The sequence below is a fragment of the Apodemus sylvaticus genome, unplaced genomic scaffold (genome assembly GCF_947179515.1).
Source record: "Apodemus sylvaticus unplaced genomic scaffold, mApoSyl1.1 scaffold_465, whole genome shotgun sequence".
Lineage (NCBI taxonomy): Eukaryota > Metazoa > Chordata > Mammalia > Rodentia > Muridae > Apodemus > Apodemus sylvaticus.
In genome coordinates this window covers 19,077-42,613 of record NW_026263226.1, presented here as the reverse complement: position 1 = coordinate 42,613, position 23,537 = coordinate 19,077, and the positions used below count along the sequence as shown (strand labels likewise).

Here is a 23,537-nt window from a genome sequence, read left to right as displayed (position 1 = left end):
TTAGCTTGGTCTGCCCAACGAGTAATAGAGGATTGACAATCAGACCAGGGTGGAATTATCCCTTCATCCTCCCAACTACAATGGGGAGCTATCCTGGGTTGACGAGGACGCTCCTTGTTTAGAAAATTGGGCGATAGAAATGTGCCATTAATCCAGATTGCCTCTTGCCAGAAGACCCGTTTTGTAACTGTTTTATCTGGGTTAGAGGTATCCCGGGTCTGCTTCAGCCAGCCTCCCTTCTGCTTGTCAAACATTCCCAAGGCCCAGCCTGTGAGCTTGATGCATTCTCCTACCCCATCAAATTCAAAACAGAGAGAACCTCACTCTAGTAGAGAGCGACTCTCCCCTAAAGGTGCTCAGGTGGGATCATACGGCAAGTATGGCAATTCTAAGGTTTTGTTAGTTGTAAAAAACTTTGGGAAAACAACCGCATCATGACGGACAGGTATTGGCTTTGAGAAGGCCAACAAGATAGCCCATCTGTATTCTCCCAATATACTAGGAACCCAAATCCAAAGAGGCAGCACAAGGGCCAGGAGTAGTTTCTGTGGGATCCGTCCAGGTGTCATCTTCAGGTGTCAGAATTCTCCATGTCAGTCGTGCCAGCAGCCAGAATGGGTTATCTTCCCCCTGTGGGAAAACACAAACAGCTCCCCTGGATCTTATTAAAATAGGATCCGGGCCTTTCCATTGACCAGACAACACATCTTTCCATTTGGCCATTTCTTTTGGCCTATCAGGTTCTGAACAGTGTCGGTCAGCGGCGGTATGGCCCTGGTCATCAATCGTCCCACACAAAACCTGCATCTGAGAGGCAGTGTAGGGAACGATCAGTGATGTAGGATTTTTCCCAAAAAATTGTAGACGTTATTGTATCCCTAGAAGGGCCAAATTAGCAATTGCAGTAGGATAACGATCAATAGATTTTGTTGGTGAGGCTCTAGGATGCACCCACAACAGGGGACCTTCCTGCCAAAGCAGGCCTGTAGGTTGCAAAAAGGTATACAAAATGTATAAAGCAATTTTCTCTCTTTCTTTGTAGTGAAACAATACTGCGTCTTGTAATCCTTGTTCTATTCTTTTGAGGGCTATTCTAGCCTCTTGTGTAAATATTTGGGGTGAATCTAAGGGCAAATTTTAATGCCTTTATAATTTCTATATAGCCTTATTAAAGTTTTATGGATCTAAGTTTAAAACTTTGTTTTGAACCACATCTGTATGAGTCTGTTAAAAATGTTCTTTTAGCCATAACTCTCTAGGTGAAGTCTGTAAGATAAGGCCAGACCTATAGCCATGAATCTTGCAAGGAGTAGCCTGTAACCAGACCCCACTGTATGAAGGTCAAATAACAAAAGGAACCTGTAATATCAAAGCATAACTGCAATTTTTTGAAAGCAAAACCCAGTTCTAAACAATCTTTTCTCCTTAAAATAATAGCAAACACATTATTTTCATATTGCAAAGTTTGTCTATCAGCTTGTATGTTTGATTGTATGACAATGTAACTTATTGAAGAGACATTACTTTAAGTCTTATTTTTTATAAGTCTGAGTTCTAGGATAAGAATCACATAAAACATTATGTCAATTTAGGAATACCTTAGAGACTTGTATTTCTTGGCTTCTGTCATGCCACGTGTTGCTTAAGATAGCTTTAACCCTAAATTGTTAGTTTTAAACTTACCTTTTATTACCCTCTTTATATTTTTTAAATCATGTCCATAACTTATGAGTCAATACCCTATAGTCAAGGCATGTAAAACATTTATACCTTTAAGGCCAATTAGAAATAAAGATGAAGCAATTACACAAATCTCATTAATTTAAACCAAGTACATATATATTTTTCTAGCTGTAATTTTAGGGGAATAAAACACCTTGAACCCAACCATCACCATGGTAGAAATTTTTTCCAGGAGAATTAACCATTAAGTTTGAGGCTGTTGGTCTCTTAAAAGTAGCTTTTTTTTTTCTTTTTCCAGCTATGTTTAACTCATAGTTAAGAATGTGAAGCACCTTTAATCATCTTCTTCTATGTAAATTGCAGACTGGCAGGACTGCCAGTAGATCACGCCTTTTTTACAATTTTATTTTCTCCTTTTAACACATAACATAAACACAACAATCAACAGCCACTCAAACAATAGACAACATGAATTGACGTGTTGCTTAAGATAGCTTTAACCCTAAATTGTTAGTTTTAAACTTAACTTTTATTACCCTCTTTATATTTTTTAAATCATGTCCATAACTTATGAGTCAATACCCTGTAGTCAAGGCATGTAAAACATTTATACCTTTAAGGCCAATTAGAAATAAAGATGAAGCAATTACACAAATCTCATTAATTTAAACCAAGTACATATATATTTTTCTAGCTGTAATTTTAGGGGAATAAAACACCTTGAACCCATCCATCACCATGGTAGAAATATAGACAAGTTTGGTGCACCAAAGATAGGCAACAGCCAGAAATGGAACTTGATGTCTCAAAAAGATCTCAAATACCTTAACCAGAACTAAGAATATCTCCATAAGGATTCAGAGAGAAAATAGGACGTCTCCCATTTTCTTCTGTTTCTTGGAGAGTTTTGAACTTATCTTTTAACCGTTATTATTATTATTATTATTATTATTATCACTATTATTATTAGTAGTAGTAGTATCATTATTATTACACTATTTGATACTATGTCCTGTACATGGAAAAACTGCTTTTCAGAAACCTGCTTTTTCTCTTGTTTAAGAGTGAGCTTCTTATCTTCTTTTTTCTTCTGGGAGTTCTGCCAGAGAAGGAAGGAAAGAAATAGAGGCAACCCTTGATAGTTATTGTATAGTGTCTTGCTTTTTTAACCCATATTAAGTTTATAAAAAGAGAAAAAGGTTTAAAAAATGTGAGACACGGTATCTTGGCCATTACCAAGTAGAGAGGTAGGAGGGGGAGGAAAGCCCAGGAATTTCTTTGTCCAGTCGTTTTAACTGCCTCTGACTTGTAAAGAATAAATTTTTCTCCAGAGAATTTAGCTCGGGTAGGCTGCATAAATTCCTCAGGTGTGATCCAGCCTTCCGTGGAAGATTCAAAGTACTTTTTAAATTTTCCTTTTAAATCTCATAGCTCCTTTAAGAGATAGCAAGCCCTTCCTACCTGCGGGAGCTCTGAAATGGTTTCGTCTGGCAAGAGGTTTCGCCCCAGCCCCCAAACTTCTGGGCAAAAGTAACGCCCCCGAAGTGCGGGGGGGGGGGGTAGGGGGAAAAGGGGGGAAGGGTACTCAGAGGGAGTGCCTTCTTGGTAAAGAGGCGGGGCTGGTGTAGAAGAATGGCACTCTGCCGCTTGGTGGGAATGTGCCCTTTGTCTTTGAATTTCTTTTTTCTCTTTAGTACCGCCTCTTCTAACTTGCTTATGATAGCCTGAATTTCTTTTTCACTGTGGGAAATCTTTAGATTCTGTTTGCCTCAAGCCCCTGAGGCTAGGATATAGTGACCCTCTCCTGTCTTTCTTTTCCAAACGTGCTTAATTAACCAGGCAGAGTAATAAGGTGCCTGTTGCTTTAAAAACAGGCATGAGAACTTCTTACTTAAAATTCCCACGGTTCTTAACCCCGGAGAGTTCACTTTTAGCTGATTACTATGCAAATCCTCTTTTCTTTTGTTCCACTGTGCACTAACTCTTCCCACTCTGTTGAATTTGCAGAGCAGAGCTAACTAGCCACCTTCTCCTCCCTCTGTCCATCCATTTATCCTACAGACGGGAGACCCGTGGCCTGTATTACCGATTAATTTTTTATTTTATAATATAAGACTTGTCCCAAATACCGGGAACTTCATAGCTCTTAATACCAAGAGCTGTACCTCCCTTAATCTGGGAATTTTTAACTCGTCCCAAACACCAGGAACTTCTTAGCCTCTTAATACTGAGACTGTACCTCCCTTATTCCAGGAATTTTTTTAACTCGTCCCAAATACCGGGAACTTCTTAGCCTCTTAATACCGAGACTGTACCTCCCTTATTCCGGGAACTTTTAATTTAATTAACCCCCAACTCCTGGGTACTCACCAGCGCGCTAAACCCCGACCATTAAAGGTTCTGAAGACTCCAAACAGTTCGGGCCAACAATTATGTCACGTCCACCTTTGCCAGCAAAGATTACGAGACACAAGGAGTTTCTTCCTTATAATGGTTTTATTCGGGAAACCTTGACTTGAACTTAATACTTCTATTGGCAGCCCCAGGCTCTCTCCCAGCCTCACCTTAAGTACCCTAGCTATTCTCATAGGTGATCTCAGTGAGTTCTTCATTAGCATGTAAGTGAGTTAAGGAATGCAGCACACTGCGCATGTGTTCCAGTGATTTACTACCAGGGAGCATCATGTGGCCAGCGCCATCTTGTAACAGAGAAGAACAACGGGTGGCTCACTACAATATATGACTTAATGACAAGGGTCACTCTTTCATTTTTTCATCTATTTTTTAATTGAATATCGTCTTCATTTACATTGCCAATGGTAAAACCTTTCTTGACATCCCGCTCCTCTAAGAACCCCAAACCATCCCCCTCTTCCTTCCCCCTCCCTCCACTTATATGCCTCTCCACCCAACACACTCTCTCTTCCTCCCCCCTTTGTTTCCCTTCATTCAGGCCTCTGTTAAGGGTCACTCTTTCTTTGGGAAAGAGTGTAGATGTTTTATCTGGGTTCTTCTTCCCAGCCCCTATGCTCCCAGAAATAAGACTCAGACTCAAAATACCTTGGCCATATAGCTAGGGTCAACTCTGACTAGATCATAATTTAGATAATTCAATTTTTTAACATACATTCTGCCACCTGGCTGGTTACCTGTGCTCAGGTACCATGCAGCCATCTCCTCACATCTTTCCAGGCCAATCTTATCATCTGTCTCTATCCCAGAATTCCTTCTGCCTCCTCGGTGTCCAACTTCCTATTTTCTACCTAAGCCATAGACTGTAAGCTTTTTTTTTCCCCCAGAGACAGGGTTTCTCTGTGTAGCCCTGGCTGTCCTGGAACTCATTCTGTAGACCAGGCTGGCCTCGAACTCAGAAATCTGCCTGCCTCTGTCTCCCAGAGTGCTGGGATTACAGGCGTGTGCCACCACCGCCCTGGTGACCGTAAGCTTTTTAATTGACAGGTGATACATCCATAAAATACACAAGATATTCTCTCTACAATTCCCCCTTTTAGTCCAATAAGAGGATCTTTTCCTTTAAAATATAAACTGAATACAATTATATAACAATTATGAGACAATTTTGGAAACTGTTTGGAGGATTTGCTTCCATAATGTTCAGTCCACAGTATTTGGCAATTAAGAGAAAAAAAATTTTTTTTCATCCTAGGATTTATCTGTCCTATCTTGGTGTATTAAGAGTTTTGTGCCTAACTCAAATTTTATCCTAATTTGCATTACCAACCAAAACCATCCTTTTAGACCTACAACATCTTCTTAAATCCTAAATATCTCAAGCTTAAGTGAGACGCTGTAGTTTTCACCCCATCAGAGACCTGAGAAGGAATAAAAATTTAACTGAGTATACAGGAAGGGCAAGGACATAGCTTCCCCAAAATTATAGATATGACAGAGACAGTTGGATGCCTGGACACTCCCCAGTAATGTTCCTATAACTTTGGAGCATCCATCTTCAGCCTTTAGCCCAGAGAATCTAACAGACTTATGTGAAGCAGGAATTATGAAGGACTTGGCTTACTCGGTCTTGTCAGAGCTTGACAGTTGGCTTTTCTGTGTCCCTTTGGTTGGCTGTCCTTTCTGGATAGCATTTGCCTATAGTTGAAGTGTGGGCGTTTTCTTTGCCCAGTGGGTAGCTTGACACAATTGAGTCACCTCCACATGGAGCTTATGGACGCTCATCATCATACGTGACGTCAAATGGTGGACTTTCAGGAGCTGACTTGTCTTATAGTCAAGAGATCTTTTAATAATGCAATAATTTTATATGGCATATGCTGTGGATCTCTGAGGTTTTTGAAGACCATCTATCCACTTATAGTATATCTGAATTGTCTAACATTGTTTATTCTTAGCTATTTACTATCTGAAAATACCTTGAAAACACCTTATTGTATTAACTAGACTATTATTTAATATGACCACGAGTCTGACTATCATAACCATCCCTAAAAGTTTGTAACTTGCAGTTTTTAATCATCCCTAACAGTTTGTAATAGCAGTCCTTTCAAAAGGACTAGAACTTTTGCACTGCATCTTTAAGAATTATATAAGTACAATACCTCAAATAAACATTAAGAACATATATACATTGTGGGTATCAACGTATCCTTAAATGTATATCAGAATAAAATAACCCATGCCAATGTATCAAAAATAAACTTATTTTTGTATCAATATACACAATCCTGTACCAATGTCAGATTATGACTATAAATGTTGTTTGGCATAAGAGTAGATTCAATAATCTACCCTTATATATCTAACAACAATAACTACTATTACTACTACCCCCACCGCAACCACCACCACCACCCCCCCTCCTCCTCCTCCTCCTTCTCCTTCTTCTTGTCTTTTTAAGACAGGGTTTTTCTGTATAGCCCTGGCTGTCCTGGAACTCACTCTGTAGACCAGGCTGTCCTAGAACGCAGAAATCCACCTGGCTCTGCCTCCCAAGTGCTGAGATTAAAGGCATATGCCACCACTGCCCGGCTATATTGAACTTCTTATAATACTTCTCTATCCCCCCTTTTTTCAACCCCCTTTGCCTTACCCAAGAAAGAAAGAAAGTGAAAACGAAAGGAAAAAGAAATCCCTGAATCTAACCTTCCTATTTTGTTTCCTCCCTGTCCAAGAACATAATTATTTGTAACCATCCCCCTTTAAAAGACAACAAACATCTGACAGCTATTGAATGATGAAAGTTACTTTACCACTTTTGGGAATGGGGTGAAGTTTGCTTATAATTGTTTCCAGTTGATTTTAGATATAAAATTTGTTCTGGGGGGGGGGACAATTTAAAAAAGTGGTTAGTCTTAAAGAAGCTAGCTGTAGCAGTTGTTGTCCAGTCTCTGTATGCTGAGAAAGTGCAGGCTTAAATGAATTCCCAATTGGAATCGTCTGAAAGGCTGGACCAAGTGAGATAGCTGTTCTGAAGTTCTCCCAGAAGCAAGTCTTCAGAGGAAACCAGCTTCGATGTAGTTGAGGTTGGATCAGGCAGGGAGGTAGAATAGCAAGTCTCAGCATCTCAGCATCCTTGAGAGTGAATCTTGTCAGGACTGTGTTCTGGGTTGTTTTTTTCTGTGAACATAAAACTTTTAGAGGTAATATATATTTCTATATTAATATAATATATGGAATGTCCAACATGCACAGATCAGTTAAAGATGATTTTTTATTTCTTGTTTGAGCAGGTGAAAGACAACTGTCTTTCTTTATGAGGTAGTTAGATCATATATCGAAACTGCAATATAAATCTTCATTCATGCTATATGAAAGGATAGAATGATAGATCTTCAAGACTCTGTAGTCAGTAAGATCCGTTGGCTATGACTAGGTGAAGTTCTTGTTAGAGACATTTTTTTGTCTTGCCAGTGTCAAGGCTGATCCATGTAGAGGGATCAGGAAATCATGTTACAGATTCTGTTTGGTCTTTTTGATTTTCTTTTTCCTATCTGTAGTCAAGATCTTCATGGTGTCTTCCTCTATCAAATCTGATTATTTTATCAGTTTGGATGAAATCCATAATTTTTCTTTTCCTGTATGAACATATGCAAAGTTCCTTCCCCAGAGTAACACATTTCATGCTCTCTATTTTGAAGTTAATATATCTTTGAAATAAACAGGCTGATATAATTCAGTTTTTTTATATAATCTGGTGTCTCCTGTGGCCATTGTTTTTTTGTTTATTAGCATTTAAGAAATTTTAAGCTAATAAAGCATTTTGTAATCTATCTTTGTGTTTTTTGATAATCCTGTTTACTAAGCATTTCTTTTAAAGTACAGTTGGAACTTTCAATGACTATTTGTTCTGTATGATTGTTGTTATACCTGTAATATGGTTTATTTATTAATATGCAAAGTTTTAAAATTTTTACTAGTGACATACGCTGGAGCATTGTCAGTTTTAATTTGTATAGGTATACCCATAATTGCCATAACTTCTAATAAACCCATAATGGCAGAATCAACCCACTTGTTGAATAAACAAGAAGTCAATTTGGAATCATCCTGAATAAGCTCAGCAGTTCCTATATGAAAAAAAAAAAACCACTTTATGCATATTTAGAGTTAGTTACTATATTAAGAGATTCTTGAAAAATCTAATTATGCCATAAGTATTTCATATGATCCTGATTTTATCCTGATTCATAAGGACTTTTAACCACCTTACTTATATCTTCTGACTTATATCCTGCCTTTCCTGATTTATTTGCATCAGTGTAAAATGTAAGTGCTCCGGAATTGGAATTCTTTTTATTATACAAGGGAAAATCCAATTAGTTCTTTTTACAAATTGAAGCCACTTGCCTTTTGGGTATTTGTTGTTAATTTCTTCTAAAAATTACTTCAGACTCTTTGCCAAAGTTCATCTTGTTCCCATTGTGAGGCAATCTCAGCATTGGTAAAAGGTGCCACAATCTCAGGTGGATCCATTCCAGAGAGTTGACAAAGTCACACTTTTCCCTTTAGAATCAGTTCAGAAACCTTTTCTGTATAGGTTTTTAATATTTTTGCTCTGTTTGTGTACTAAAAATATCTATTCTAAGGTTAAAATATTCCCTTTGTGTAAGCATTCCCGTGGGAGAATGAGTAGAAGGGACGATAGCTGGGATGCAGGTGATCTTTGGGTAATGATCTAGCTCTGTGTTCTATAGTTTCTTCTCTGTCAAAGCCAACTCTTTTTCATCCTCAGCTGATAATTTTCTTGGGCTATGTAAGTCTTTACCACCATGTAAGGTATGAAATAACATACTTTATGAGTTTCTGAATGCAAATAGACCAGACCTTTTCAATGTAACTCTTACCTAATATTTTTTATAATTGCTTCATAATTGTTCCTGCTGCGTGTTGTTTATTATTATAAGAAAAGAGACTTTTATTAGACAAAAGGGGGAAATGTAGACTTACACTGTGTAAAGTTTACCCTTCAAATGCAAATTTCTTTGCCCTTGTTTCAATCATGACACAGCATAAAAATGCTTATACTAAGGATGTCCTGTATTAAGTTTCTGTAAACAATTCTTACCATTTATTCTCTGCCCGACAATAAATGATGATCACCCAGTGGCTGGACAGAATAGAGAATAGTGAGACATCAGCTATTAAGGTGCAGATTTAAAGAAATACTGATTTTTCTGAGTGATTATTGAGAAATAGTATGAAGTAAAGAAATACAGCCACTGGATTAATTCACAGATGATATTTATATTAAAGATAATTCATTTACACAAGAGAAGGGGAATTATTATGCACAACCCATACAACAGGACATTAGTCAGGCTTCCTCCAACTCCTAAAAGGTAGAGCGAGGCATGGGTATTTTTATGTTCACCTGCAGTCCTATTTAATTAAGGCCTAGTTACCTGAGTAGTCTGGGTTCTCTTACACCAACAGTAAAAGTTTTAATTTTAATATTATCAGGTAGTACATTAATCAATAACATCAGGGTTTTTTTTTTTACTTTTTTATACTATATAAACAAGGTACATTATAATGAAAAATACACATGAGAGCCTTCTACCCCTTAAGAGAAGCTAGTCTTCATGTTCCTTTTTACAAGCTTAGAGTAAATTGATTGACGAGAAATGTGCTGTTACAGGAGTTGGTGTCATTTGAGGATGTCACAGTGAAGTTCACCTGGGAGGAGTGGCAAAATCTCAACAATGCTCAGAAGATGCTTTACAGGAGTGTGATGCTGGAGATGTATAGTAGCCGGCTGTCACTGGGTAAGTCTCAGAGCAAGCACCTTCCCTGCATTTGTAAGGTTGAGGGCTAAGGTTCTAGGCCTTGTATGATTATTCACTGCTCTCTAGTGAAAGGTCCACATTTGCACTTTTGATGCCTAGATCTTAAAACCTGGTTTTCTCTTTCTTATTAGCAGAATTTTTCCAAGTCCTATATTATTTCCTATTAACAGGGCAATGCATCCCTAAACCTGAGTTGATCTTCCAATTGGAACAGGGAGAGGAGCCATGCACAGCATAAGAACCTGCAAACAAGACTCTGCCAGGTTGGTTGTTGGTCCATGTGGAGGGGGAGACTGTGTATAACAAAGGTTGGCCATATCATCAGTTTATCCCCCAGTTCCGTATCTGAGGGCTCAAAAATGTTTGTTATGTAGTCTGCAAGGAGAGTTCTTTTGCATATGTTAGTGCATTTCAATTTGATGAAATATTTTAGACCCTCCCCCAGCCCCCCATCTATCCTTTTCTTTTTTTAAAATTTATTTTATTCGCAATAATTTATTTACATTTCAAATCATTTCCCCTTTTCTAGCCCCCCACTCCCCGAAAGTCGCTCAAGCCCCCTTCTCTCCCCCTGTCCTCCCACCCACCCCTTCCCACTTCCCCGTTCTGGTTTTGCCGAATACTGCTTCACTGAGTCTTTCCAGAACAAGGGGCCACTCCTCCTTTCTTCTTGTACCTCATTTGATGTGTGGATTATGTTTTGGGTATTCCAGTTTTCTAGGATAATATCCACTTATTAGTGAGTGCATACCATGATTCACCTTTTGAGTCTGGGTTACCTCACTTAGTATGATGGTCTCTAGCTCCATCCATTTGCCTAAGAATTTCATGAATTCATTGTTTCTAATGGCTGAATAGTACTCCATTGTGTAGATATGCCACATTTTTTTGCATCCACTCTTCTGTTGAGGAATACCTGGGTTCTTTCCAGCATCTGGCAATTATAAATAGGGCTGCTATGAACATAGTAGAGAATGTATCCTTATTACATGGTGGGGAATCCTCTGGGTATATGCCCAGGAGTGGTATATCAGGATCTTCTGGAAGTGAGGTACCCAGTTTTCGGAGGAACCGCCAGACTGATTTCCAAGTGGTTGTACCAATTTGCAACCCCACCAGCATTGGAGGAGTGTTCCTCTTTCTCCACACCCTCTCCAACACCTGCTGTCTCCTGAATTTTTAATCTTAGCCATTCTGACTGGTGTAAGGTGAAATCTCAGTGTTGTTTTGATTTGCATTTCCCTAATGACTAATGAAGTTGAGCATTTTTTAAGATGCTTCTCCGCCATCCGAAGTCCTTCAGCTGAGAATTCTTTGATTAACTCTGTACCCGATTTTTTAATAGGGTTGTTTGGTTTTCTGGAGTCTAACTTCTTGAGTTCTTTATATATATTCGAAATTAGCCCTCTATCTGATGTAGGATTGGTGAAGTTCTTTTCCCAATTTGTTGGTTGCCGATTTGTCCTCTTGATGGTGTCCTTTGCCTTACAGAAACTTTGTAATTTTATGAGGTCCCATTTGTCAATTCTTGATCTTAGAGCATACGCTATTGGTGTTCTGTTCAGAAAATTTCTCCCTGTACCGATGTCCTCAAGCGTCTTCCCCAGTTTCTTTTCTCTTAGCTTCAGAGTGTCTGGCTTTATGTGGAGGTCCTTGATCCATTTGGATTTAAGCTTAGTACAAGGAGACAAGGATGGATCAATTCGCATTCTTCTGCATGCTGACCTCCAGTTGAACCAGCACCATTTGTTGAAAAGGCTATCTTTTTTCCATTGGATGTTTTCAGCCTCTTTGTCGAGGATCAAGTGGCCATAGGTGTGTGGGTTCATTTCTGGATCTTCAATCCTGTTCCATGGATCCTCCTGCCTGTCACTGTACTAATACCATGCAATTTTTAACACTATTGCTCTGTAGTATTGCTTGAGGTCAGGGATACTGATTCCCCCAGACTTTCTTTTGTTGCTGAGAATACTTTCAGCTATCCTGGGTTTTTTGTTGTTCCAGATGAATTTGATAATTGCTCTTTCTAACTCTGTGAAGAATTGAGTTGGGATTTTGATGGGTATTGCATTGAATCTGTATATTGCTTTTGGCAAAATGGCCATTTTAACTATATTGATTCTACCGATCCATGAGCATGGGAGGTTTTCCCATTTTTTGAGGTCTTCTTCCATTTCCTTCTTCAGAGTCTTGAAGTTCTTGTCATACAGATCTTTCACATGTTTGGTAAGAGTCACCCCAAGATACTTTATACTGTTTATGGCTATTGTGAAGGGGGTCATTTCCCTAATTTCTTTCTCAGCCTGCTTATCCTTTGAGTATAGGAAGGCCACTGATTTGCTTGAGTTGATTTTATAACCTGCCACTTTGCTGAAGTTGTTTTATCAGCTGTAGGAGCTCTCTAGTGGAGTTTTTGGGTCACTTAGGTAGACTATCATGTCGTCTGCAAGTAATGATAGTTTGACTTCTTCCTTTCCAATTTGTATCCCTTTGACCTCCTTATGTTGTCGAATTGCCTGAGCTAGTACCTCAAATACAATATTGAAAAGATAAGGAGAAAGGGGGCAGCCTTGTCTGGTCCCTGATTTCAGTGGGATTGCTCAAGTTTCTCTCCATTTAGTTTGATGCTGGCTACTGGTTTGCTGTATATTGCTTTTACTATGTTTAGGTATGGTCCTTGAATTCCTGTTCTCTCTAAGACTTTAAGCATGAAAGGATGCTGAATTTTGTCAAATGCTTTTTCAGCATCCAATGAAATGACCATGTGGTTTTGTTCTTTGAGTTTGTTTATGTAGTGGATTGCAATGATGGATTTCCGTATATTGAACCAATCCTGCATTCCCGGGATAAAGCCTACTTGATCATGGTGGATGATCATTTTGATGTGTTCTTGGATTCGGTTGGCAAGAATTTGATTGAGTATTTTTGCATCGATGTTCATAAGGGAAATTGGTCTGAAGTTCTCTTTCTTTGTTGGATCTTTGTGTGGCTTTGGTATCAGCGTAATTGTCGCTTCATAGAAGGAATTGGGTAGTGTTCCTTCTGTTTCTATTTTGTGGAATAGTTTGAAGAGTATTGGTGTTAACTCTTCTTTCAAGGTCTGATAGAATTCTGCAGTGCAACCATCTGGTCCTGTGCTTTTTTTGGTTGGAAGACTTTCTATGACTCCTTCTATTGCTTTAGGCATTATGGGACTGTTTAGATGGTCTAGTTGGTCCTGATTTAATTTTGGTATTTGGTATCTGTCAAGGAAATTGTCCATTTCCTCCAGATTCTCCCGTTGTGTTGAGTACAGTCTCTTGTAGTAGGATCTGATGATTTTTTGGATTTCCTCAGTTTCCGTTGTTATATCTCCCTTTTCCTTTCTAAGTTTGTTAATTTGGATACTTTCTCTGTGCCCTTTGGTCATTCTGGCTAAGGGTTTATCTATCTTGTTGATTTTCTCAAAGAACCAGCTCCTGGTTTTGTTGATTTTTTGTATGGTTCTCTTTGTTTCTACTTGATTGATTTCAGCCCTGAGTTTGATGTTTTCCTGACTTCTACTCCTCCTGGGTGAAATAGCTTCTTTTTGTTCCACGGCTTTCAGGTGTGTAATTAAGCTGGTAATGTATGCTCTCTCCATTTTCTTTTTGGAGGCACTCAGTGCTATGAGTTTTCCTCTTAGCACTGCTTTCATTGTGTCCCATAGATTTGTGTATGTTGTGTTTTCATTTTCATTGTGTTCTAAAAAGTCTTTAATTTCTTTCTTTATTTCTTCCTTGACCAAGGTATCATTGAGTAAAATATTGTTCAGTTTCCACATATATGTGGGTTTCTGTTGTTTTTGTTGCTATTGAAGACCACTTTTACTCCATAGTGATCTGATAGGAGGCATGGGATTAGTTCGATCTTCTTATATTTGTTGAGGTCTGTCTTGTGACCAATTATATGGTCGATTTTGGAGAAGGTACCATGAGGTGCTGAGAAATAGGTATATTCTTTTGTTTTAGGATAGAACGTTCTATATATATCTGTTAAATCTATTTGTTCCAAAGCTTCAATTAGTTTCATTGTGTCCCTGTTTAGTTTCTGTTTTCCTGATTGGTCCATTGAGGAAAGTGCAGTGTTGAAGTCACCCACAATTATTGTGTTAGGTGCAATGTGTGCTTTGAGTTTTAATAAAGTTTTTTACGAAAGAGGGTGCCCTTGCATTTGGAGCATAGATGTTCAGGATTGAGAGTTCTTCTTGTTGTATTTTTCCTTTGACCAGCAAGAAGTGTCCCTCAGAGTCTCTTTTGATGACTTTGGGTTGAAAGTCAGTTTTATCTGATATTAAAATGGCTACTCCAGCTTGTTTCCTGAGATCATTTGCTTGTAAAATTGTCTTCCAGCCTTTTACTCTAAGGTAGTGTTTGTCTTTGACCCTGAGGTGTGTTTCCTGTAAGCAGCAAAATGTAGGGTCCGGTTTACGTATCTACTCAGTCTGTGTCTTTTTATTGGGGCATTAAGTCCTTTGATGTTAAGAGATATTAAGGAATAGTGATTGTTACTTCCTATCATTTTTGACGTTATTTTTTAAATTTGATTGCTTAACTTCTTTTGGGTTTGATGAAAGGTTACTATCTTGCTTTTCCCAGGGTGAAGTTTCCCTCCTTGTATTGGTGTTTTCCTCCTATTATCCTTTTTAGGGCTGGGTTTGTGGATAGATATTGGGTAAACTTAGTTTTGTCATGAAATATCTTAGTTTCTCCATCTACGGTGATTGAGAGTTTTGCTGGATATAGTAGTTTTGGTTGGCATTTGTGTTCTCTTAGAGTCTGCATGAGATCTGCCCAGGACCTTCTAGCCTTCATAGTCTCAGGTGAAAAGTCTGCTGTGATTCTGATAGGTCTTCCTTTATATGTTACTTGGTCTTTTTCTCTTACTGCCTTTAATATTCTTTCTTTGTTTAGAATATTTGGTGTTTTGATTATTATGTGACGGGAAGTATTTCTGTTCTGGTCCAGTCTGTTTGGAGTTCTGTAGGCTTCTTGTATATTCATGGGCATCTCTCTCTTTAGGTTAGGGAAGTTTTCTTCCATAATTTTATTGAAGATATTTGCTGGCCCTTTAAGTTGTAAATCTTCACTCTCATCTACGCCTATAATCCTTAGGTTTGGTCTTCTCATTGTGTCCTGGATTTCCTCGATATTTTGGGTTACAAGCTTTTTGCATTTTGAATTTTCTTTAACTGTTGAGTCCATGGTTTCTATGGAATCTTCAGCATCTGAGATTCTTTCTTCTATCTCTTGTATTCTGTTGTTGATATTTGCATCTCTGTCCCCTGATTTCTTCCCAAGGCTTTCTATCTCCAGAGTTGTCTCCCTTTGAGTTTTCTTAGTTGTTTCTACTTCTGATTTTAGATCCTGGATAGTTTTGCTTAGCTCCTTCACTTGCTTGTTTGTGTTTTCCTGTAATTCTTTAAGATATTTTTGTGTTTCCTCTTTCTTGACCTCAGCCTGTTGACCAAAGTTCTCCTGTATTTCTTTAACTGTTTTTTTTTTTTTTTTTTTTTTTTTTTTTTTTTTTTTTTTGCGTTTCCTCATTGTTGGCTTTTGAATTCTCCTGGATTTCTTTCAATGATTTTTGTGTTTCCCTTGCACAGGCTTCTAACTTTTGATCCATTTTCTCCTGAATTTCTTTAAGTCTATCCTTCATGTGTTCCTGTACCAGCATCATAACCAGTGATTTTAAATCCAAATCTTGTTTTCCTGGTGTGATGGGGTATCCAGGGCATGTTGGTAGAGGAGAATTGGGTTCAGATGTTGCCATATTGCCTTGATTTCTGTTAGTGATGTTTCTGCGTTTGCCTTTTGCCATCTAGTTCTCACTGGTGTTAGTTGGTCTTGTGGTCAATGCTGGACTCACCAGTGCAAGCTGCCCCTTCCCAGTTGGCCTCTGGTGCACAGCTTACCTCCTGTACTGCCTGTAGACAGGGTGCTGCTGCCCAGGCTGTTCAGATCCCGAAGCAGGCACCTGAAGGCTCCCGCTGGGGCCCGCTGGATTCACAGGAGCACACTGACTTCTCCCCGCTGGCCGCCTGGAATCCCCTCTAGCCTCTTGCAGGACCTGGAGAAGTGGTGCCACCGCCCAGGCTTATCTGGATCCGGAAGCTGAGAGAGTTGAGCTGGGGGCTCCCGCCTGAGGCCTTGCCCCAGATTGTGTCTGTGGACCAGATGGAGCCCGTGTGCACCCCCCAGGGAGCGCCAATGGTGTATGCTGCAGGGACCTCCCCTGTGTTCTGATCACTCCGCTGGGCAGCCAATTCCTCAACCAGGCTGGCGCACACAAGGTTAGCCTGGCTGCCCAGGCCCTGAGTCCAGGCAAAAGCCTGGGAGGCCAAGGTCCGACCAAAGTTCCCCTAGGCAATGACTGTTAATTGGGTCTGCCAGGTGACCAGGATGGCGGGCGTGCGTGCTCGTGCTCCCCGAAAGCGCCGGGAGAGTCTGCTGTGTTAGCAAACTCCTGGGCGGGTTGACACACAGATGGCCCACCAAGCCGCCCAGTTCTTGGGGTCAGTCCTGGGCCTTTTGGGGCCTAGACCCCTGCTTTGTTAGCCTCAGGCTATGCCTGTTATGGCTCTGCCCGCCAGAGCTCTCTGTCGTCCTGTAGGCAAAATGGCGGCGTGCACACATGCCAGGGCAAAAAACCTCCTGGCTGGGTTGGCACCCCAATGGCTCCCCGAACAGCCCAGGGTCTGGGTGCAGGCCAATGCCCGTCGGGCTCAGACCCCCACGGTGTTGGCCTTGGATTATGTTTGTGTACCTCAGTCTGTCCAATCTCTCTGGAGTCTGAAACCAAGATGGAGGTGAGCCTCTCTTGACTGGCGGGAGGCCGAGTTCTGAAGTCTCCCCCCATCTATCTTAACTTCTGTAATTTGATGTTTTTTTTCTGGTACTTTTTCTTTTTCATAGCTTCACTTGCCTCTTGCACTCCAGACTCATGGGGATTTGGTTTTCATACATATTTCATGTGCGTGTTTTTGTTTTAGCACAGTTTAATGAGGCAGATTTCAAGGGCTAGTTCTTATATATATTTTATATAAAATAAAAATGTAAAAGTAGCTAGGCAGTGGTGGTGCACACCTTTAATCCCAGTTCTCAGGAGGCAGAGGCAGGTGGATTTCTGAGTTTGAGTCCAGTGTGGTGTACAGAGTGAGTTCCAGGACACCAAGAGCTACACAGAGGAACCCTGTCTCAAAAAACAAAACAAATAAAAAAATATAAAAGTAATGTCCTTACTTCATGGAATTAATTTCAACAAAGACAAATAAGTTTATTTGTACTGAGGAACCACAAACAAGTATATGTAATATTGAACCAGAGTATAGTGAGTAACAGATGGTGTTTAAAGTTATAGAGTATTTCACTTACGAAGTTGATGAGATAATACAGAAACAGATTTAGAAGTTAGGCTGTGAGCTATGATGTAAGAAATCATAGGAAGAAACCATAGGAAGGGCGTTTCCATTTGAGAAAGAATCAAGAGCTTTTTCGTCTCAAGGAGAAGTGAGACAAGTTTTTTTTTTCTTTTTTCTTTCTTTATTTCTCTTTCTTTCTTTCTTCTTCTTTTTTTTTTGTTTTGTTTTTTGTTTTTTGTTTTGTTTTGTTTTGTTTTTTGAGGCAGGGTTTCTTTGTGTAGCCTTGGCTATCCTAGAATTCACTCTGTAGACCAGGCTGGCCTTGAACTCAGAAATTCACCTGCTTCTGCTTCCCAGTTTTTTTTTTCTTTTAAAATTTTATTTATTTATTATATGTAAGTACACTGTAGCTGTCTTCAGACAGCCTAGAAGAGGGCATCAGATCTCATTACAGATGGTTGTGAGCCACCTTGTGGTTTCTGGGATTTGCACTCAGGACCTTCAGAAAAGCAGTCAGTGCTCGAGTGCGGTGAGTGTGGAAAAAAGCCTTTTACCAGAAGTCAGACCTCAGTAGGCATCAGAGGATCCACAACAGTGAGAAATTACATGAATATAAAGAATGTAGAAAAGACTTTCAAAATAAGTCATACCTCAAAACTCACCAGAAGGTTCACACAGATGAGAAACCATATGAATGTAAAGAGTGTGGGAAAGCATTTCAAAATAAGTCATATCTCAACAATCACCAAATAATTCACACAGGTGAAAAGCCCTATGAATATAATAAATGTGGGAAAACGTTTCAGTGGAAGTTAGTCCTCAGTAAGCATCATAGAATCCACACAGATGAAAAGCCCTATGAATGCATTCAGTGTGGAAAAATGCTTGGCTACAAATCATCCCTCATTGTATATGAGTTGATTCATTCTGGGGAGAAACCTTATGGATGTAATGTGTGTAGAAAAACCTTTTCACAGAAATCAAACCTAAGCAGGCATCAGAGAACTCACCGACATGGGGAGCTATGTAAGGAATGGATATGGATGTGGTCCATGTTCTTCCTCTCATGTGGAGGTTCACAGCAGCCAGTACACTGGCTTGTGGAAGACAAGGTGAAGTCAAGGACAGGAGTTTTCAGTCTGTATTCCTCTTGGGGTATCAGACACTGTTGCATGTCAGGCTGGAAGGGTGAAAATAGTACAGGAGAGGAAGGAACTTAGTCTGGTTTGGAGCTAGTGACAGAGGGGCAGAAGGAGAGAGGTCTTCTTCAGGAGTTTTAGTGTTATGTCTCCTTTTAGGTGAAGACCTTCCCTGAGGTGATCATTAATGAAGAAGTTCTCTGAGATGATCTTAGCTTGTTTGTATTGCTTTGTTGGGGGTAGATGTGAGCACATAGGTTTTATTCTGGGTGAACAAAGGATTATGTAATGTTTGGGAACAATGTGAGAATATCCAGGAAGGGAAGGTCATTGGCTGAAAGTTAAGGTTCTTGAGATACCTCATTAGTATGGATAGGTGGTCCAGGTGCTATGCTACGTGGCAAGCACCAATCCCTAACATTATTGATGATACTGTTATGTTTGCAGACAGGAGCAAGTTTTCCTCTAAGAGGTTCTACTGAGCAACTGACTCAGACAGAGACAGACACCCATAGTCAAACAGTGGATGGAGCTTGGGGACTCTTATAGAAGAAGAAGAGGAATGATTATGGGGCAGAATGGGATAGGAACTCCACAGGAAGACTAACAGAGTCAACTAACCTGTACCCTTGGGGTCCTCAGAGTCTGAACCATCAACCAAAGAACATACACAGGCTGGACCTAGGCCTCCCTGCCATATGTAGCAGATGAGCAGCTTGGTCTTCATGTGGGTCCTGAATACCTGGAGCAGGGGCTATCCCAAAACCTGTTGCCTGTACTTGGGATATGTTCTCCTAACTGGACTGCCTTGTCTGGCCTCAGTGGGAGGGGAAGTGCCTAGCTGTGCAGAGACTTGAAGTGCCAGGGTTTAGGGAGGTATACACAGGGGTCTCCCACCCACTCAGAGGAGAAAAGAATGAGGTGATGGAGGAAGGATTGTGGGAGGAGGTGACCTGGAGGGGGGTGGTGAGTGGGATATAAAGTGTATAAGTTAAAAAAAATTAAAAACCAACACCAACAAAAGAAATGGATCATTAACATATATCACAAAATGTATACAAAGAAATAATGCTGGGTAGCAGAGTAATTATATGTGCTCCAGAGACTATTTTCTTATCTCTGGAAATAGGTTGCAACTTTCAGCTTTTGCTTTTGGCCATCACAAATTAAATGCGCTCTGCTGGGAGACTCTGAACGCAAGTGGTGAGTAGTACTAGACTCTGCAGCCTGAAAAATAGCAGATAGTGGTTTTCAGTTTCGTTGTTATGTCATGACCCTAAGGACATCTTTGTAAAAGTTGGTAGGAGAAATTTACTGTAAGTTAAGAATTGTTTGGGTTTTGTTTGTTTGTTTGTTTTGTTTTGTTTTTGTTTTTGTTTTTTGGATTTGTTTTTTTCCAAAACAAGGTTTTTCTGTATAGCCCTGGCTGTCCTGAAGCTCACTTTGTAGACCAGGCTGGGCTCGAACTCAGAAATCCACCTGCCTCTGCCTCCCAGAGTGCTGGGATTACAGATGTGTGCCATCACTGCCCAGCTAAGAATTGTTTGATGAAAACAGGTCTTTAACCTTTATCTCCATGTCATGTATCTGGTCAGTTAGTGAGAAATAAATGTGTAATGTTTAGTTTTCCCAACTGTGATCTGTTTTCATTATATTACCAAGAGGTCATTATTGGTAATTCATTTTATGAATACAGAGAATCTCTCAGATTTGAGTGATTAGCCCTTTATCAGCACATTCATACAGAGGAGAAGCCTCCTTTAATTCCCCAGTTAATTATAGAAAAATCAAATGTGGGAAAAACCACAAGGAATTATTTTGGGGAATGCTTTTTATCGTGTGAATGTATCTCATTGAAAAAAAAATAGATGTTAAATGTGTTTTATAGTATTTCCAGTTTTATACGAAATTATAATACATAGAGACATACCAACTCATGCATTATACATATAGATATTATATGTATGCTAAATATAATGTTAAATATAACTTTAACAACAAATATTTGAGTATTTATTAGACATAAACCCATGGGCTGATAGTAGTCTGTGAGGATCGGTGATGGCATTTTCTTTTTTAGGTTGAAAATCCAAGATCAGATAGTTTCATCATTTTAACTTCTTCTGTGGGCCTTCTTAGCTGTTTTACAACACATTAGAGGGTTAGAAGTGGACCAAGCTAAGTGCAGAAAGACAAAAACATGCTCTATGCTGCATTAAAAATAATACAAGGGCTAGAGAGATGGCTTAGTGGTTAAGAGCACTGACTGATCTTCCAGAGGTCCTGTGTTCCACAGGAACCACATGGTAGCTCACAATCATCTGTAATGTGATTGGATGCCCTCTTCTGGTGTGTCTGAAGACAGCTATAGTGTACTCATTTAAAATACATAAATTTTAAAAAAATACAAAATTTTGGGAGTAACCCCAAGATTAGCAGTACTCTCTTCTGTGGCATTTTCTTTTGTTCTTCTTACAACCTTGGTTTCCCCACCATGATATAGTAATTCACTCACTTTCAACTTTTACCACACAATTGGCGAAGTTTAACTTAGCCTATGAACCTTTTGAAAGGAATTTTCACAATAAACATATGATATACTCCATAGACACAAAAAAGCAAAACAAAAAGGAAGGCCCAAACAAGGATGCTTGAATTTCATTTAGAAGGGTAAGATAAAATAGTCATAGGAGGCAGAGGCACAGGAGAACTGGCTGAGAGAGGGGACAGTGAAAGAAATGGTTCAGGATCAGATATGGGAGAGACAAGAGAGAGAGATCCAGGAGCATGAATAGAAATCTGCAGCTGGCTGGGATGGCGGTGGGAGGCATCTCTAGGACATGCCAGAGACCTGGGATGGGGGAGGCTCCCAAGAATCACTGTGCGAAACCTTAGCTGAGATTCATAGCATTGGGAATATATAGGAGAGAGCCTGAAGAGGCTGCCTCCTGTAGCTAAATAGGACCTCCAATTCACCTACATACTTTTGACCCAAAATTTGGCCGGCCTAAAATAAGAGGGCCAAAGATGGAGCAGAAATTGAGGACATGGTCTACTAGTAACCAGCCCAACTTGAGACCCATCCTGTGGGCAAACACTACCAATGACACTCTATTATGCCTACAGTCAGGAGCCTAGCATAACTGTCCTCTGAGAGGCTCCACCCAGTAGCTGACTGAAAGAGATGCAGGGACATAGAGCCAAACATTGGACAGAGCTTGGGGACTCTTATTGAAGAGTTGGGGGAGGGGAAGGATGGAAGGCCCTGACTGGGATAGGAACTTCACAGGAAAACCAAGAGTCATCTAACCTGGACCATTGAGGTGCTCTCAGAAACTGAGCCACCAAGCAAAGGGCTTACACAGGCTGGACAGAGAGGCCCCCAGCATATACGCAGCTCAGTCTCCATTTGGGGCCTCCAACAACTGGAGCTGAAGCTGTTCCTAAATCTCTAGCCTGTCTGTGGAATCCATTTCTCCAACTGGGTGCCTTGCCTGGCTTCAGAGAGAGGGAGAGGGAGAGGGAGAGGGAGAGGGAGAGGGAGAGGGAGAGGGAGAGGGAGAGGGAGAGGGAGAGGGAGAGGGAGAGGGAGAGGGAGAGGGAGAGGGAGAGGGAGAGGGACTCTCTGAGAGGAGGATCAGGACTAGGGACAGTTATAGGGAAGTAAAGTGAGTACATTAATTAATGGAAAAAGTACTTGCAGGCAAATACAATGAACTATAAAGTTAAATTGAGGTAACCCAGATACAGAAAGGCACACATAGCATTTTTTCCATTTGGATGTGGATTTTAACTGCTAATTCATAAGTGGTTATAAGCCCCTTGTAAACATGAGGTATAATCTGTATGAACTCAGCAGTTACATATAGAGTAAGGGGACAGATACTTAGTCACTTCAAGGAAAAGGAACTTGTAATAGGTAGTTATAGATAAATGCATGATAGGGCTTTAATGAGAAGATTAAGTAGAGAAGGGACAGGAGGACAGGGAAAAGTGAGAATATGGGGAAGGACAGCTAAAATTAAGGGCTATTTGAATCATAGCATGGGAACTTAATACAGGAAAAGCTTCCTTTTGTATATAAATATATGAAGTGATCTAAATGAATGGACTCCTAAATAATGGGGAGGCAGCCTCAACTGGACATCTCTTGTCACCAGCTGAAGCTTCCAGCACTGAGAATGGCTTTCTTCTAATTCAGTTGTTGTCCAAGGGGGTTCTATAGGAACCCCTAAACAACTCAGGATATTGTTAAAAATGTACATTTTCTTCTCCCTCTTGCTCTTACTAAAAGTAAATCCAGTACCCAGAGTTCAATATCTGATTCTATATAATATAAAAACAAAGGGATATTACAAGGTCAGTCAGCTCAGCAGGTTGAATTATTGGTGCACACTCAGTTGTGGGTGTCATCTGTGGACCCATTACACCTAGGTAAAGAAAGCAACTCATCTAGAACAATGAAGACCTGATCCTCAAAAATTCATCTAGACCATCCTCTCTGAGAAGCCATCTAGAAATGACAGTGGCCAGCTGTTTGAATTAATTCACAAATCTCTTCCAAGTAATGAACCAGAGTTGTACATTTCCATGAAAGCTCTTTCTTCTTTTCTTTTTCCTTCCTTCCTTCCTTCCTTCCTTCCTTCCTTCCTTCCTTCCTTCCTTCCTTCCTTCCTGTATGTTTCTTTGTGTCCTTGTTTCTTTGATTATTTGTTTCCTTTCTTCCTTTCTCTCTCTCCTTTCTTTTACTTCCTTTCTAACCTTTCTCTCTCTCTCTCTCTCTCTCTCTCTCTCTCTCTCTCTCTCTCTCTCTCTCTCTCTCTCTCTCTCTCTCTCTCTCTCTCTCTCTCTCTCTTTGAGATAGGGTTTCTCTGTATAGCCCTGGCTGATCTTTAATTCACTTTGTCAATCAGGCTGTACTAGAACTGAGAGCTCTACATGCCTCTGCCTTCCAATTTCTCTAAAGCTGCTTTATTTTCATTACATGGTTGTCACTATGTGCATTTAAAACCTTAGGAGGGGTGTTTTACTTAAGATTTTGGTAATAAAAACAAATATTGGTTGGGCATTGTG

The 23,537-nt window shown here is 40.0% G+C and overlaps 1 protein-coding gene across 1 annotated transcript; it reads left to right on the top strand.

The window, feature by feature from the left end:
* Positions 1-434: 434 nt before the first annotated feature.
* On the top strand, positions 435-18,273 carry LOC127676143 (putative zinc finger protein 56; the record flags this gene model as incomplete). The annotated part of the gene is made up of 4 exons (XM_052172111.1): positions 435-445; positions 3,125-3,227; positions 9,800-9,926; positions 17,872-18,273. Coding segments are annotated over exons 1-4 (643 nt in total), but the record flags the coding sequence as incomplete, so codon positions are not given.
* Between the last annotated feature and the right edge of the window lie 5,264 nt (positions 18,274-23,537).